Source organism: Alosa sapidissima, chromosome 4 (genome assembly GCF_018492685.1).
Source record: "Alosa sapidissima isolate fAloSap1 chromosome 4, fAloSap1.pri, whole genome shotgun sequence".
In the NCBI taxonomy this organism is placed as follows: Eukaryota; Metazoa; Chordata; class Actinopteri; order Clupeiformes; family Clupeidae; genus Alosa; species Alosa sapidissima.
Window position 1 is genome coordinate 21,437,185 of NC_055960.1, and position 18,844 is coordinate 21,456,028.

Genomic DNA, 18,844 nt, shown 5'->3' on the forward strand with positions numbered 1-18,844 from the left:
GTTGCTGATAGAGCATTTTTTTTCTTCGAGCTCACATTCTTCGCATTCACACAAAAGCCGGTTGCAGTCCGTCACCATGGCACGCGGGAGCGGATGATTTGTCAGCCGGTGTCCTCCTCCGAGGCAGCGGGTCACCTCATCAACATTCCTGTGAAGTGAGCGGTGGACGGGGACAGGTTGCGCGGGCCAACAGGGACGCATGCCTGCCCACCAGTTGAGCTGTCCATAAACCCCCGCGGCCTGGTAACGGGAGGCTGGCAGCTGGCATCGGCGCCCTACTCTCCGGAGTCGTTGGAAAGAATGAGGAAGGGCACTGTGTTGCGCATCGCCGGTCATTATTACTGCGCAACATTGCACAAGATGTGGAATGACAAGACAAAAGTGAGCAGGGGTTTGACTGTGAAAGACCAAACGTGCTTGAGGCTTTATAGAATTATATAAAAGAACTGGAAAAATGACAAAAAATATTTTAAAACCAATACAGGCCTTACAGTTATGTGGGATATTTAGTGGAGGCTCGTATGGTTCTCCAGACAAAAAAACTGTTTCTGCGTTCCCAAAGAATGACGGGAGATATTAGTGTTTTCATTGCTACTCATATTTTTAATTTGCCTGACAGGAAGTGACACTTTATTTTACATTAGCTGAACGGAACTGTGGAATAACCATCTGTACATTTTGTGTAGCTTACATTTTAGCAGAATATACAGAGGAATGTACCTCTATATTTTAAAATGTGCATAGTTCTAATTGCCGCCCAGCTATCTGAAAGGATCAAATCAGAGCCCTTGACACCAGACTAGTTATAGAACTTGGAAACACACAAAAACTCATCCCACAGATAGGAACACGGTATGCAAGTGTCACTTCACACCAAAACACATATTTAGGAGAGGATTGTTGGTTACATTTCTATTAAATGGCCGACCACTGCTGATCAAAAGTGTCCATTGAACCCAGTGCTTTTGATGCTGGGAAGGTTTCCCCCAACCCACTCTGGAGTGGTAAGTGGAGGTGAGCTTCCCCTGCCTCAGTTCCAGGGGCCTGACGCTTGGTCTGAGACTGAAATTAGCCGTGGCCACGCGCTGGCTCAGAATAGGAGCTCAGTGACAGCTCCACACCGTCCGCAGCTGGGGCATTCTGGAGCAAGGTCCTATGCCCTCTCGCCTCCCTTCGTCCCTCCCCATCCCATCCCGTCCTGTCCTGTCCTGTCCCCTGTTCCTGTCCCTGCCCCCTCGCCACATCACTGCCGTCACCTGTTTTGGGAATTAACTGGTCTGCACGCTCCAGCCGCCCAGCAAAACAATTTGTTATAGAGTTGTCACTGTAAAATCTACAGCCTGTTCCGCAGACAAAGAAAGCTCAGGTCGCATACGCGACAGGGATCAGTGGTTACGTAATGCCCTCTGTGTGCTTGACTGTGTGTATATGTCTGTAAATGTGTGTGTGTGTGTTTACGCAGTGGCCTTGTCTCTGTCTAACTACATACTTTATGCATGTGTACATGTATGGTGGGATTGTGTACAGTATGTATATATATACAGTTCATATACATTCTCCAGAGACCCCAGATGGAAAACTACAAGGTCTAGAAGCGGTCTTCATAAATGACAGCACATGGGTAAAGCAAAGGAAACCTCTCTTGTAACCGGCCTGCCAGAGGTTGTCACTATAATACCATATAACACCATGGAGCAGTCATCCACCCCATCTTTGTTACGGTGAGGGCATTTTTAGCAGCTGGGACTATTTTTAGCCAAGTGTGCTATTTTGACCTTTCTCCTAGCTGTGACTAATATGTGGGGATTTGCCCTCGTTACTGCCAGTACCCCTCGCTGGCATGCATCTCCATTGTCCGCTACTGCAGACGTGCCCCCCTTGGGAGCAGGAACTACAGGTTGACAGGAGATGACCTGCAGGTCAGACTGTGTTTGTTTATTTGTCCATTATCCCCAGTGCCCCACACATCAGTGACAGCCTTGTAGTTGTGCTTCTCCAACAACCCCCCCCCCCCCCACACACACACACAGACTTACACACAGACTTGACACTGATTAGTGTGTCTGTGCATCTCACATGACATATTTTACCAGAGTTCCATTAGTCTTAAAAAAAAATTAAACTAAAGAAACATTCTCAGCTCGGCTGTGTCTTCATGGGGAACTTTAGTACTGTGACTTATGCAAAATCTGCCTCCTCAATGAATTACTGACAGGGAAACACAGAATGACCAAGCCATGCACTACCAACTTGAAGACATAAAGACACATATGAAAGCACTCTCACCATCAAACTTCAATGTTGATATATCCAAGAAATGTCTGGCTCAATAGTAATTTGGCTGTGATGATCATCGGCACTTCCAAAGCTTGTTGCAGTTTGTAAAGCAATAGCGAAAGAAAAAGACAATATAAAGATGGGACATACATCTCCAGAACAGGTTCACTAGTTGCCTCAAGGCCTCCTGTTGATCTCAGTAATATGTCAGATACTGTAGCAACAGATGTATATCATGCATGCCACCTAAGCATAGCAAAGAGACACCTAGCAGGTTGGAGATAAGGGGATCATAAACTTACTGGCTTAAAAGTCTTTGAATTCAGGGTCTGGGCATTTAGGTTTAATAGATAGATAGATAGATAGATAGATAGATAGATAGATAGATAGACAGACAGACAGACAGATAAGCTTTATTTTCAACAGTGTGTTTGGCATACAGTTACCAAGCTTCTATTACATTTGCACACACACACACACTTACTTCACAACAGAGTGTCTCTTCAGAGAAGAACGGGACACTCTGAACCCACCATGAGCTCGCTGTATATTTTTGTAGTTTAATGACATGTTAAAAACATGATCGTGTGATTTATTATGTCTGCCTTTAGCTGTCCAGGGCATGCGCAAGGGATTGCTTACATCCCATCATGTCAATGAAATGCATCTCATGTGAGGGAAAGGCTATGGGTAGATTATGGATATCAAAGAGGTCAGAGAGAACTGCAAAGTCTAATGCCCTGCGTATCACTGCGTCCATTAACATGCCTGGGTTTATTTGGCGCATGGAGGTTAGTGGAACATTGTTGTGGAGCTCATCAAGAGCCAGATAATCAGCCCAATTATTTCGCAATTTCAGCAACATATGTTACAAGCAGTGAAGTAGTTGGGCAATGTCACATTCCAAAATAATAACGAACGGTTGCCATATTCAAACTGTATGTATTCATTGTGCTAAAAATAGGCGTAACAGCGTTTTAGAACGCCGATACCTTTTGTGGTCAAAACAACATCTGCTAATAATGATACTTAATTGCAGGAAGCTTTGCCGCACGCGTTGCTATCAACGTTAGAGGTTAATAGGCAACAACACAAACAGCAGTTTCAACCTCAATCAAAGCTAACATGTGACCTAGAGTAAGTAGAATCTGCCGGCGCATCCTCATTCCAAACGGCAAAGCAGCGCGGAGCACAACTCTTCCCATTCACTCGGGGACTTCACAGATGCTGACTTTATCCAATGAGAGGACAGAGACTGGACGATATTAATTTAATCTCTCCTCCTCCCTTCCACCCAGCCGATGGTTTATTCTAATAAACCGCATTTCAGCCTACACCAGTCAAAAGGGAATACCGAGTCTATAAAATATAATGGGGAGAGAGGCGCCATCAAGGAATGGGGTTCGGATTCTTACTTCAAAGGCGCATGAAAGACAACTTTAGGCAGTAGCGCTGAAAGGGTGATAGCCTATTTCCCTATTTCCAAAATAAGATATCGGATTAGAAACAACAATGAGTTGTGAGAGAACTTGGTTTTCAGTCGTCCTCAACATGACAGTGGAGTAGATCATAAACTTTGAAATTTTACCGTTTTATGCTATAGCCTACAACAACGACGAAATATTCAATTATTTTAAAACATTCAGACGTCCGTACGGATTATTTACCTGGAAGTATAAACTGAATGGAAAACAAAACCGAAGTGATGGAGTTCACCAAAATCCAGCGGACGACAAGGAAATCATCCGAGAACTCGAGGCGCGTGCAATTAAGACCGTCATCTAGAAGAGGGAGAATAGCTTCTAATTCTACACCTGCTACCTCCAGGATTTACGTACATTTCTTTTTACTTCTTTTGATATTCACACCGAGAGTGGACTCATCCTGGTGGTAAGAATGCTATTTTGTTGACACGTTTTATTTCGGTTGGGTTAAAATGCCAATTAAGGGTTAGTTAACAAGTTAGTTTTAAAGGTAGGCTAAATGATGAGTGTCTATGAAATATGTTGTATCTTTACCATGGTAGGCTATGGCATTTATTTTTCCGATGTTTAATTAGCATGCATATATTTTCCTAGAGCAAGGCTCACTGTCACTTAGAACAAACATAATATTTTACTCTTAGATTTTTTTTCCATGAATAAGGTCAGACCTTGTTGGAAGAAAAAAATACACTGGGAACGAAAAAAAAACGACCCTAGTTCATTAGGCACCACTAAGATGAGGTATGGAGATGCATGGCTAGAAAAAAAGCATCGCTGTTCTTGCAAACATCAAACAGGACAAGTCAGACCGCTGCAAGGTAAGTGAGGCGAGGGTGTTTGGTTACGAAGCGCGGGCGCAGGAGACCCTTGTGGATATTTCTTCATTAAGATTAATGGCGAGCGGGGGTTTCCATCCCCAGTCGCACTAACCGGGAGCGACAGGTAGGGGCCGCGGAGCGTTCAGATGTGTTCTTGTGTGATTTCTCCAGGGCACGGTCCATAGGACTAGTCAGGACATGTGAGGGGTTCATATCCCGGCTTAGAATATTAACAAGCCACTGTAACCCAACACAGCGCACCGCAAGTCAGTGGTGGCCTACGCGCTTAATAAATCACTCGTAAAAACAAATACAGGAGACTGGACAATTTTCTCTGATAATAAGCAGGCGGGAGGCTTTTTTTTCCTGAATGATGATCATATTTTAGGGAAATACGTCTCTGGGTTTCTTTTTTCGATATTTTTCTATCTTTGTGTTGAGAAATTGGTGAGGGTGATACAAATTGCTTTGCGGTAGGATTGGAGTAGCAGGCTATTTGCTACCTCTGAGAGCAATATTTTATACACAGACAGACGCATGACTTACACTAGAGGACCTTTGACAGAGGAGAGCTTGTAGTCTATCAACCCCCAACACACACACACATATCTCTCCCCATAAATCATCATCACTGGTATCTTCAAGGGCCAGCTTTGGCCAACTTACTGCCTCCCCTGGCATCCAGCGGCACAGTTCCCAGGTCTTCTTCCACAGTATCTGTGAAATCCAAAGGACACATCCCTAGCACCCAAGGCTCTATAGTCCATCATATTTGACGTGTGATAAGTCATGATGTCACTGTGTCCAATTCATTCATTCGAGTTGTCAATGTCCCGCCTCTCAGCATACACACAAACACACACAAACGCTCACAGAATCATACGCAAAGCCTGACCGTGTAAAATATAGATGCTGGCAGAAAATTGTGAGTGATTGACTGTGTTCTACTTAGAAAATGGTGGAAGTAACTACATTGCCCCTTTTGCCCCCATAGAAAATATGATTCACATATCTCCCGCTGACAGTTTGGCCCCACCGGAGCCTCGAACTGAGAGGGTTACAATAGCCAGAGTGTGGGAGACAAATACTTTCATAATCGTAGTTTATGCCGCAAAGGGCTGAGGGGGATGGATTGTTGTCATCGAGGTAATCATTTATGCTCCTTGTTTTTGGCACCCGTGCTGCCAGCCCTCCCAGCTGGGGCTGAAATAAGCTGAAAAGAAAAGGTTCCTGAGGAGCCTGTGTGTGTGTGTGTGTGTGTGTGTGTGAGAGTGTTTGCATGAGTGTGTACACGTGTGTGCGCGTGGAGAATAAACACAACGCCCAAGCTCAGCATAGCTGCCCACCCTGGACGAGTCGCACAAGCGGGGAAACTGGGCAGGGGACGGCCATAAGAGGAGTGGAAAGTGTACCCCCCCCCCCCCCCACTCCGCTCCGCTCGGGGGCTCAGGGCCCAGTCAGACCTGCCGGTGACACAAAATGTGGCCACGATTGAGCGGATAATGATATCCGGCCGGCAGGAGACAAGGCTTTGTGAGCACGGCATAAACCGTCTGCCGCGGCTCCACTCGCTGGGCCCGTTTGGTACAGTGGCTTTCAATGGAAAAGAGGGGGGTTGGTGGTGTGTGTTTGTGTGTGTGTGTGTGAGAGCCTGTGTGTCTGTAAGCATGAGTCTCTGTGTGTGTGTGTGCAAGGGGGGTGTTTGGGTCATCTACGGGTTACTGAAACAGCCATGACCACTCTCTGTCTCTCTCTCCCTGTGTCATCTGGAAAACTATTAAAAAAGTGAAGTTGAGGTTTTCCTTTAATGTATTAGTCTGACAAAAAGGGGGAAAGGAGTTGGTTTTGGGGGTGGTGGTGATAATGGTGGTGGTGGGGTGATTGTAAAAGATTGTGACTGCTGAGAATGTTACATGGTTTTGCCCCCCCTCCAGGTACATAGGGGCTCTGGGGGCGCGAGTGATCTGTGACAACATTCCGGGCCTGGTGAACAAGCAGCGGCAGCTGTGCCAACGGCACCCGGACCTCATGCGCTCCATCGGAGAGGGTGCCAAAGAGTGGATCCGCGAGTGCCAGCACCAGTTCCGCCACCACCGCTGGAACTGCAGCACACTCGACCGAGACCACACAGTCTTTGGCCGAGTCATGCTCCGCAGTAAGTGTGTGTGGCCGTCTGTGTGTGTGTGTGTGTGTGTGTGTGTGTGTATTGTGTATTTTAAAAAGGATAAAGCTTTTTTCCAGCACTCCACGCTTGATCCTGTCCTTCATAAGGCTAAGTGTAAATCAAGTTTAGACTCTTCCCCGTAGTCCTGAGACAGGATGGTGGTTCTAGTCTATGCACACGTGCACAGCAACTCTATGCAGGCACAGACTCCAGAACATTCTCCTTCAATTTTAAATATTCCTAGAGGGCTTTGGTGTTGGTAGCCTAACGTGCAATTTAAATCCACTTCCTCTAACGAGGAGGAACAAGAAGTTCCCAAGACTGAAAAGTCGCAACCGACTGTAAATATCGTGCAATGGCAATGCGGAGGTAGCACAGTTCGCAAGATATGAGACAGTACTATCAGACAAGGTGTCAAGGGTGGATGAGAAGAGCGAAGAAAAAAACAAAATTCTCGTCTCAACTTTCCTGGAAGGGCGGGGGGAATTTTCAAGGGTGGACATACTCCAAATACAAGTAGCAGATAGAAGGATCTACAGGGCTGATATATAAACAGTAATAGGAGATGTAAATATTTGGGGAGACGTCTCTGGCGGACTGACAAAGCCCCGCTGCCTGACAGATTGCCTGTGTTCTGCCTCAGTGCGTGCGGATGAATGAAAACAGGACCGATAGTCGGGTCAGGCCTAATAACCCACAATCTCGTCCTCCACAGCCCGACTGAAAACACATCCATCCATCCCGTGACTGAGTGAGAGAGAGAGAAGAGAGAGAGCGATAGGTAGAGTGAGAGAGAGAGGGAGAACTAGAGGGAGAGAGAGAGAGAGAGGTAAAGGTGGGAATGGGTCGAGAGAGAAAGAGAGAGTTGGCCAACATCCGTAATCATGTCAAGTCCTATTTAACAAGTCATAAATAAAAATTATGAAGCGAAAAAGTAAGGATAAGACTACATCCAAAAATAAAATACAATGAATACCTAAAAAGCCACTTTGTAAAAGCTGTGATCTGAATTTAAGACAGTGAATTTAGTGACAGTGACTTTCCAATTCAACCGCTGATTTACTACTATGTAACGAGAGAGTTATTACCAAACAAATTACATCCACTCTGTCTCACAATGTTTCCAAATCTCTTTATAAAGTTTATCCCTGCAGGGAAGTCTATTTGGCAGAGAACACACATGCACTCACAGTAATAACTGTAGTGACAGTATTTATTTAAACAGTTTTTAAAATTAGCAAACGTCAGAGGGTTTTGAGAGATGACAGATCGTGGACAACAATAACACTACGTACATGCTTTAGCAACCCATGTCTCGATACATACAGTCAGACGTGCTCTGCTTTCATGTCCCACCCAGGCAGTCGCGAGGCCGCATTTGTGTACGCCATCTCTTCCGCTGGGGTGGTCTATGCCATTACCCGGGCCTGCAGCCAGGGGGAGCTAAAGATATGCAGCTGTGACTCTCACAAGAGGGGTCGCGCTAGCGATGACAAGGGCGACTTCGACTGGGGCGGCTGTAGCGACAACATCAACTACGGCATCAAGTTTGCCAAGAATTTCGTGGACGCCAGGGAGAGGATGGTCAAAGATGCTCGGGCATTGATGAATCTCCACAACAACCGCTGTGGAAGGATGGTGAGTTATGGCTTACTAAAGTCACATGACTAGTTGTGAGGGGGTGAGGTGTAAAAGGTAGCCAATCAGTTTCCTAAGTAGGCAATCAGGAAGCGGAAGAGTCTCTGTTGATTGAGTGATGGGATAATTGTCATTTCAGTTCTACTGTCTGGATGTCCAGTCATGTACTCCCTTCAACAGACATTTCTTTGGTAAATCATTGTGCTGAATAGAGTGATTTCCAGTTAGAAATCCTGTTATGAGTTGGTGATAAGTTCATTAAATGAAGACCATGTGTGCGTTGCAGGCAGTAAAACGCTTTATGAAGCTTGAGTGTAAGTGCCATGGGGTGAGTGGATCGTGTGCGCTCAGGACGTGTTGGCTAGCCATGTCAGACTTCCGGCGCACTGGGGACTACCTGAGGAAGAAGTACAACACGGCTGTAGAGGTCACCATGAACCAGGACGGGACAGGGTTCACAGTTGCAGACAAGGGAAACCCCAAGAATGACTTGGTGTATGTGGAACACTCACCAGATTATTGTCTACTGGACAGGGCAGCAGGTGAGTCGATAGGCACATTCGTACACAACAGTTCTAAGAACAGTTCTACTAACTACTAACTGGAGAAGCTACCCACTACACATTTTCTAGTGCTTTATTTATGTTTGCATTCACACACAGTAGGAACTCTGAGATGACTTAACACACATTAGTAGTCCAATTATTACATGAAATGGACAGCATTGTTATTTAGTTACTAGCTACTTCTATTGACAAACTAGAAGTTCATGGTATCAGGAAGCATTACAAAAAGAATCAGCATTCTTCTCATCTGTCCAGAAGGCATTTGTCACATGACAGTAGTCAGCCTCTGCAGCCCTTTCGTGCAGTGTTTGTGTTAAGCAAATTTAAACAGAAGCTGAATGATTTTTACAGAGATTTTTTAAAACTGGCGCTTCTGCTTCCTAGGCCAAGTTGGCATGAGCATCAGTTTGGTGGGGTAGGGTCTTTTCCCTGTGCATAGGAACAATCCTATGCACAGGGAAAAGACCCTACCCCAAGGTAGAAGCTCAAATAGTTATAGAAACTGTGGTCAGAGCTCAATAACCCTCAGTTCCATGCTGTCCGAATGCACAAAAATTCTAGAAACTGCAAAAAGTCCCTACAGTGAGAAAGGACCTAATGACTGAACTTTAAACCACCAGTACAGTCCACAAAGCATCTGACCCTGAACATCAGACCTGAGGTCAAAAAGTAAATAAATGACCTGATTTTGTTTTTTGTAGGTACTTTTGATATGTATTAAATTGATGGTTTTGCTTTTGTAGAAAATTGACTTAAGGAGCACATGAGGGCTAATGTGTTCACGTCATTTTTCCGAGTCAAAGAGCGGTGATATCTCCGAGCTAGGAGCAGATCTCAGATCTCATCTTGCAGATGTAGACATTTTTATGTTAATTCCTTTGAAGCCTGATCTCCATCTGTTGAATTGAATAGGAAAGGGTCAGTCAATTAGAAAAAGTCGGTCACATGAGGAGAAAGCAGCACTGCCTGAAATCACATATTTGTGTCAGTTATGTTTCTACAATTTAGGTCCTAGAGGTTTAAACCAGTGGTCTTACAGCCACAACCTTTAGATATGTATCCTGCATTTCATAGGTTTAAAGGTACAGTCAGCGATTTCACAAAAAGTCACATTTGTTTAAGTTTATGTTTATATTTAAAATAATTAACAGACACTTTTATCCAAAACAACTTAGATTATATTTTAACCAAGGACCAAAGGAAACACACCAGAGAGGTAGCTCACCCCTCCCTTCAGTATTCCCAGAGAAAATCCACTAGGGTTGGGCACCGAAACACGGTTCTAATATGGCACAGGTGCCGACGCAAACGGTAGTAACTGCATCGAATAACAACGTGGATTTTGGTGCCTCATTTCGGTGCTTAAATAGCGTTTTAGGTGCTTTATAGGTGCTTTTTTTTTTTTTTCGAGGCATCACTGCATGTCATGCGCCATCTCTAACATCTTGCTCTGATAGCAACACATCCAGATAGTTAGCTAACATGATAAACACTGGATGTATAAACCAGAGGGGTGCACCACATAGGCGAGTGGACAGTGTTTGACAGCTTGCGTGAGCCCAAGTAGCTTACTTTAAAGCGATATCGCGAGCTCCTGTCAAAATCTAGCAGTGGGCCTAACGGTGTGTTTCCACACAGCGAAACACCTCGCGATTTTCGGCCAGCGAAATTTCGCCTCGGGGGCGTGACGGCGAAACTGCTAACCTTTTGACTGCAGTGTCTAGCCAGTGGTGGCAAGCGAGCTAATTAGGCTAATCAGCTAATTCAAACGTTTAAGTACTTAATGAAGATATCCAGGGGTCTTTATGACTCGACTAAGACTATGTTGCCTATAAACAACAATTCATGTTCATAGAAACAACAAGGTCAATAAGACATAATATATTTCATACCTGTGTTGCAGCATGTAGCCTAGCTGTCTAGCTAGGTTTACAATGCAATCCAATGTCCTAAAATACTAGCATTTCGCCTGTCAGCTAGCTAAAAAGATCGAGTGCTTAAACTAACATATATAGTGGTCTATTTAGTGGTGTATGTGCTCTGAAGTTCGTGTGGCATATAAACCACAATTCGTGTTGATACAAGTGCCAATGTTCGTGTAGAAACATTTTAATCACATACAAATGTTTGTGTTACAGCTCAGGTAGTCTCCGCCATCTTGGTCAGACTTTTTTGTAACTCCCGCCTCCAAACACAAAGACGCGGACCTGATTGGTTCTCGAATGGTCCTCATTTAAATAAAGTTAAACTTTGGCCAACTTTGTTTCGCCTGCCTCGGCGATTCGCATTCGCGAATTTCGTCTCCATTCAACGTCAATGAGAGCGACGCGAAATTTTGTTGTGTGGAAACACACCGTAACTACACACAAGCAAAAGGCTATGAAACAACATCAACAGTAGGCTAGCCTATACGTTACACAATATCCTTGCTAATGCGCTAACTGACATTTATTTGAAATGTTATCAGCAAAGTTGTAAGGTAAAAACTTTATTTCACGGTGTGTTAAACAACATAATAGCATATTAATATTTCATGTGCATGAGGCCCATATAGCATCACAATGAATATGAAAATAATGTTAAAAGTAAGCTGGCAAAAACATAAATATGTAGGTTACATACCTGATGTCACTGAGCTGTCAAAGAGGCTACGAAACCATATCCGTACTTAATTGCTAATTAAAATCAGCTGACTGGTGTTAGCGCATAGCCATAGTTGCTGTTAAAATGTCTAAGACTGTGTCTCAAATCGCGTACTTCTGCACTTACAATACCTAATTTGAGTGTATGAGGGTGTTCACACTGAAAATTCCAACGACACGAAGGGCGCTGCAAGTTCCCGGATGGTGCACTCATAACGGTCAAAAAGCTGAGTGTGCAACGCTGGACACTTTTCGCCCTTAACGGACGCCATCTTGGCCAAATAGCGGAAGGGGAGGGAGCGTTTTCAAACTCGTGGTAATCGCGGTTGAGAAAGCTGAAGCAGCAGCAGTGGAAAACAGACTTTACGGAGGTACAAGCAAGTTATAACATAAACGGTTCATGTTTTGACACAGTATGACCATGTCACTGTCGAATTGAGGACGCCAATAAAGTTATATTAAAATGTTTGCGATCGTCATTTCCGTGAAGTGCACGGAGTTAGTGTTTGATATGAGACAATACTATTTTGTTAAAATTTGCGCACTCCGCCAGTAAGCACACAGTGCACATAGTGTACTACACAAAAGTGTACTCACATAAGTACACCAATTGAGACAGACTCTAAGGCTAGCGCTGGGAATCTAAACACTTCAACACCGACATGTAGCCTAACATGTTCAAAACTACTGCGTGTTATGGGTAAAGACATGACATTTCTTTAAGCATTTGGGAACACACTGAATTAACTGGAAAGTAGAGTCCCTGTTAGATTTGCTTGCTTGCAAATGCCCTTGTCCATGACCTGGCAGTTTTATGGCAAGCGGTTTTAACATACCTTATGGCAAACCGCCTACACTGGGTAAACTTGAAAGCAGAGTGTGCATGCATGGCAAGCTGTTTTAACATTTAAATGTATTATTCGTAGGAGCAATGAGATATTAATAGTAAATTGAATATAACAGTTCAATTTCATGTTCAAATTTGTCTTATCAATAAAAAAAAGACCATTTTAATTTAAAACATTTTTAAAACAAAGTACCAGTTCAGGCACCGTTTTAAAAGTATTGATTTAGCATAAAACCCAAACGATACCCAACCCTAAAATCCACACAAGGTTTCATTGTTGTTTGGGGGACAGGCTGCCCCCACTTTGTTTGTTTCTAGTTTTCAGAGCCTGGGCTGCCTGCAGAGACTTTTTTTAAACAGTGTGCTCACAGAATGAGCAGCTAGCTAAAAATGCAAAAAAAAAAAAAAAGAAAACATTATAGGCTTGAAAACATGTGCAGCCGCTGACAGCACCTGTAATAAATACCCCATTGCTTTCCAGGAAGTGAACTCATTCCAAATTTACCCCTTGAAACTAAACAAGTGGGAATATTGGTGCAATTTGTCCTGTTAATCTGATTTGAAACATGGAAAAACAACATTATAGGCATACCTAGCTAATAACTAAATAGATGAACAAATTGCTGACACACAACATCAGCTAAGTGCAGGCAGTGTAAAAAGCAGGAATTTGCACTTGGTTCACCACCAAGAAATTTCAAATCCTGGGAGTAGATGACTAGCATGACTCAACCAGTCGTCGGAGTAGAGCTGTTATGTTAATAGAGACATGCTCTCCCTGTGTTGCAGGTTCTCTGGGCACGGCAGGCAGGGTGTGCAACAAGTCCTCCCGGGGGATGGATGGCTGTGAGGTCATGTGCTGCGGCCGTGGGTATGACACCACACGCATGAAGAGCGTCACCAAGTGCGAATGCAAGTTCAAGTGGTGCTGCGCCGTGGAGTGCAAAGACTGCGAGGACCTCGTAGACGTCCACACCTGCAAGCCTCACAAGCGACCTGACTGGCTGGATCTCACCTGAGCACTCGCCTCCTTACGTTTCAGTCCCCCCCTTCTCTTTCTCTCTCAGGACTTTGATTTGTGTTTTCAAAGTGGGACAATGCATTCTGGGATATGTAGTTTATACCTCTAATCCTCCAGACTCCAACTTGCACCTCTTAGCGCGGCTTTTGGCACAACCTTTTTTTTTCCTGACTGCCCCTAACTAAGCACTGAAAGAAAAAAAAAAAGCATCTATGGGCTCGTTTGGATTAAAGAGAGTGCTTTGAGAGAGTTGTGTAGGTAGGTGTTGTGGCATGCAGGAGTGGCCTTTTTCTGAAGTCAGTGTTTTGGTTTAAAGGGTGAGAACTAATCTGCGGAACTCAAAGCGTTCTGTATTTGGAAGTGTGTACTTTGATCTCAGACAAGGACGTGCTTTTACTGCTTGCAGATGGCTGAAGACACTTTTCCAGTGGACACTAAAGCATGTAGAATGGTGAAACGCAATACTTGTGTTTGGTGTATTATCCATATTTGTGAGGCCTCTTGGTCTCAAATTAGAGTATACCTTTGTGCTGTGCCCAACCTGTGACTTCAGGATGGAAAGTTAGTTACAAAGAAAAGTAACAAATCTTGAATGACAGATGGAATTAAGCTAATTGCAGATGTCATTGTTTGTGCAAATTGAGGTACTCATGTCTTTCCCCTTTAACCAACATAGGATTCAAATACAAATACTACACATGTCAATGGGATGTATTAATGGTTAGCAATGACCAGAATACTGTGATTATGTTGTGCATTCAAAGGACAAAGCAAAGATGAGAGAGCATTATATCACTGATACAGCTGTGTAAAGTTATTAGGTCATCCCTGGATTCTTCTGTAAATAGTATCTGTGCTCCAAATATAGCTGATGCAGATCTCTTCTGGGTTCACGTGATAGGTCTTGTAACTGTATTATGATGAAGGTAAGACCACTGCATATCTAAAGCACTTGATTCACTATCTCTGACAACATCATAATATGAAGAGCACTGTTAGCATTTTTACCCCTTTCTTACATTTGATAACTCCTTGATTGGATTTTGAAAATAACAATCAAATGTTATTAATGATTAAAATGGTTTGTCACTGGATTGAAATGTATTATATATGATATACTGTATATGTATAAACATTTATATATTTATCATAACTGTGAACAAAAGAGCTTTATATGAACATATGGGTAAAGGTTCATTTGTTATGTTGAGGTGAGTAATCTGTGGGATTGTTTTGTTTTATAATTAAATAAGGTGACCCAATTGGACCAGCTTTGTGGCAGAAAAAGGGCTACATCAGTTTCGTCATGACAAATGAAGCAACTCATTTGGATGGTGCTGTTTAGCACTGCACACACAAATATAAATCATGTGACAAGATCCTTCACATGCTCTGCACTGCCACAGCTGGAAGATAATAGGTTGTTGCTTGTGCAATCATGCCGGCAAACAAACTCCCTCCAGTGACATACGTGTTCTCTGAAGCTGTCTGTGAAGGGTATTGCTGTGCTGGTCAAGTCCTCACCCAGGCAGCATGTTACCTATGGACGCTTCTACTTGCAAAGCCTGAGGAGGTAAAAATAACCAGGTAGCCATGACTGGCATTCTGCTCCATTCATTTCAAAACTGAATGACCAGCATTATGTCACAAAATGGCCGCCCTAAAGTCCAAAAATAGTGTCTAAGGGAAAGACAGATAGCGCTATAGCGAGTGGGCGAAAAGGTCGGACGATCACATAGACCCAGATGGGAATGCATATGACTGCAATGGCCTCGATCATCAATCATGGCATGCCACCACATCCTCAAACTGCTAATGGTAACAGGTGCAGAAAGAGACTGCAGGTCAACATTATGAAAGGAACACAACTGTGTTTTATGAAATAAGGTTGGTTGAGCTGTACTTAAAACAGTATTCATGAACTACAAAGTTACAAACTATTACTGTACTATATAATCAATTAATCCTTTTGCTGGTAGTGTAGTGCATTGTGGAAGTAGGCTATGCACAAAGAAAGTGTTAATAAAGGCTTAAACACGAATGACTTAGCTGAGAGGTTCTAAAAAAAACAATTCTTGCCAAATCTCAATTCTGAAGTAACATGTGTCTGGCACTTGAGACTGTAAGAACATCTTAAAAAACACTGGGACTTGGAGGGGATGTATTGTTGCTTCATTTTGTTCTCAAGGCCGCATCCAAAAAGGAATTTTTTCTGACTTAAAATGTGACGTTAGTGCTTATTTTGCTGCTCTTGTGAATACCCTTGGAGTCAAATTTTGTCATAAGTCTCTTTTTTTTCGTGACATTTTGGTTTCACACCTCGCAAAGCCAAATGTCCGTGTTGGGGAGATGTGAAGTAAAAACTCGGAGAAGTGTATGTTTACTTGTGAGTGCTGTCAAATCACTCCCCAGGCAGCGTCTGTCTAGTGTTTAGAATTATGGGGTCCCTCAGAAATAGTTCTGCCAGCTCCATTCGTTTTTCCATTTCCTCGTGGAGACCCCATTAACCAAGATAAGGATTTATGTATGAACTGCGAGGTCTTCATGGAGCTGTAAACGCAAGCGCTCAGAGCCAAGTGGCTATGGCAATTACTCCTCGTTAGTGAGATACGCTGCATTTGCATGATCTGACTCGACAGAGAGCGACGAGCCAATTCTCATTTTTGTGGGTGGTCTGCCGGGTGACTTTAATGAAGTTGGATTTATTTCCGCTCGAGCCCGACCGCCTCTTGCTGCTGGAAGTCATATTTAGACAAACAAAGTTTAATTTAGAAGGTCCAAAGTTATAATTACACTCTCATAGAATAGGTCATGAATTTTCAACTAATAATGCAAAATTGCCCTGCACAACACAGCAGACTTAAAACAGTGGAGCCGGACTGCTGTTAGGGGAAAAAAAGCAAATATTCATTCTACATTCCCCCAGAGATTGACAAACTGGAAGTTATATGCAACACATTGCCTAAGTAAATCATTTATCCTGCCAGGCAGTAACAACAGCTTTCTTAATAGCCAAGTTCCTAACATCCAGCATCATTGGAAAATCATTCAGTGCCTTATGAGATAGAGGGAGAGATAGAAAGGGAAAAAATAGAGAGAACCGGCACGTTTTCCTTACCTGTTCCGGAGTGTTAGAAAGCCCAAGGGTGAGGGGTCATCGATATCCCAGTGGGCTCAGTGGGGCAGATTTATAGTGGAGTTTAGTGTGGTGTACGTGACCCCTTGGGGACGTGCATGAGAGCCCTCCCAAGAGAGCATGTTTCTGGTGCACCACCAGGCCGTCTGTCAGGGCTGAGATATCCAGGCTGGCGGCAGGGGATTAACACATAAAAACCCTTATCTAGTGAATCAGCTGTCAAGAATGCAACTCTCTGTATGCCCCCGGGGGCTGTCTGAAGCAGGGATGGGCTTCGTAGAGAGCAATGGTGTCACGGAGAAGCCTGATCAGGAGAAATACAGATCCCCACTCAAACCTTCAAACATCACTTATCTGGATGAAGTCATCTATAAGGATTACCATTCACCTCCATATGATGCTTCTCTGGGTGGTGGTCATCACTGAGCAGACAGTGGAGTTGTGTGTTCACAACTACTATCATCTAATGGGCCTTAGAATTATAATAATAGAATAACAGTTGATGGAGAACAGGGAGCACAGGGGTTTGGATTTTAATCATGACATCAGCAGTTAGGATGATGGACAGTGTCACAACTATAACTGAAAGCACTTGTGTAAGCTCATTCTTTGAGCAAATCAAACTGAAAAAGAGATTCTTGCTAAGCCTATTGAAAGAAGTGCCTTTTGCATCAAGTTACCTTAGTTAAGGTACTAACAATGCACACATCTTATGGCTGCTGGTTCTCCTCATCTCATGAGGAGTAGCCTCGGGGTCTAGCTCCCTGGCACTTGTTGGGTCAGCTCTGGTGTTTACTAGGGGGGTTGTGTTCCCAGGAACTGTGACAGACAGAGGGTTGCTCGCATTCATGGCTTCTTCTTCACAGCCTCCAGAAGCATGAAGATGTTTATAAACAAGAGACGGAACACAAGTTGCTCCTTGTGAGATCTCTCACGTACAAGTAATTCAGTATGCATCAGCCTTTCACTACCTTCTTATTATACAATAAGGCCTTCCATTGTTTATAATGGTTTGTGAAGAAGTTTGCCGAGAAACATATATCTTTTGATGTGTCAGATGTTGCTGCATGTCTCATAAGTGACTCAGTACCATGACATTTTCACACACAAAAAGATTATGCATTCAGCATTCTTAGAGGAGTCTGATAAGGTTCAAGATCCAAGGTTTTCTCATTTATCATCTGCTTGTTTCACTATTCACTTGTAAAAAAAATAATTAAGTAACACTTTACAATAAGGTGTGCTAAGAAACAATTTACAAGGTATTAATAAATGGTTTATTAGCTATTTACTATCATTAGATAACATTAGGTAATTACTTAAAAGGGGCTGCCAAACAACTTACAAACTGATAAGAACCATGTTAGCAATCCATCTCACTTTCTTAAACACCATTTACTATAATCTTTCTAAATGATGAACTATATCTTTGTAAGTTTATATGAGTTTTTTGACATCTTTATTACAGTGTATACAATGTGTGTCTTATAAACTACTAGTAGTCTATTAGTGTTATCTTCTGGCTACTGAATGTATAACTAACCATTTTGTAGTTCATATATGGTTTATTATGCATTTACAATATGTTTTAAGTGACTTATAAACTATTTGTAAGTAATGTATTAATGTTATCTAATGATAGTAAATAGCTTCCAATTAATACATTTAATTGGAAATAGTTTGTTAACACACTTTATTGTAAAGCATTACCAACATTTTTTGCTGTTAAATTCATAAATGCCTTTGTATACCAGAGAACCCTCTACAGTGTGCATGTCTAAACAATTACATTTTACTAATTGTAATGAGGTAGTTATCAGATAGCTCAAATGCAAGTTAATTGTTTCCCACATGGTACTGTACAATGATGATGTGATAAACTATACTAGGTAGTATGTCAAATGTACTAGTATGGGCTAGTATGTATTTTGGTGTACTAAACATACAGTACTTTAGCCAGAAGGGCCTGGCAACCCAGGCCTTGGCTTTGGTAGTGTCAAGTTTTCTTGTTGGGGTACAGAAGCAAACAGGAGTCGCTGCAGTCAGAGACACAGGCGTGTAAGACCGACCCTTTCAGGCCACCGCTGATATGTGCGTGTGCCGGTCCCCGGGGACGCAGAGTCCGTCCAGGGGGTCAGCGTGAGTTCAGAGAGCCTGAAGAGTAGTCGTCCCCCCGGGCCTCTTTTTGGATGCAGAAGTGTAAATACCGCAGTACAACAACCCTCAAGTCGACACGAGAGGAACGAGGGGG

General features: G+C 43.2%; 1 protein-coding gene across 1 annotated transcript; it reads left to right on the forward strand.

The window, feature by feature from the left end:
• Positions 1-3,464: 3,464 nt before the first annotated feature.
• Positions 3,465-15,019, forward strand: wnt2ba (wingless-type MMTV integration site family, member 2Ba). The gene is made up of 5 exons (XM_042088791.1): positions 3,465-4,167; positions 6,514-6,734; positions 8,104-8,381; positions 8,668-8,923; positions 13,226-15,019. The coding sequence occupies exons 1-5, from the start codon at positions 3,962-3,964 to the stop codon at positions 13,453-13,455; spliced, it is 1,191 nt and encodes a 396-aa protein (XP_041944725.1). The 5' UTR covers positions 3,465-3,961; the 3' UTR covers positions 13,456-15,019.
• Positions 15,020-18,844: the final 3,825 nt, after the last annotated feature.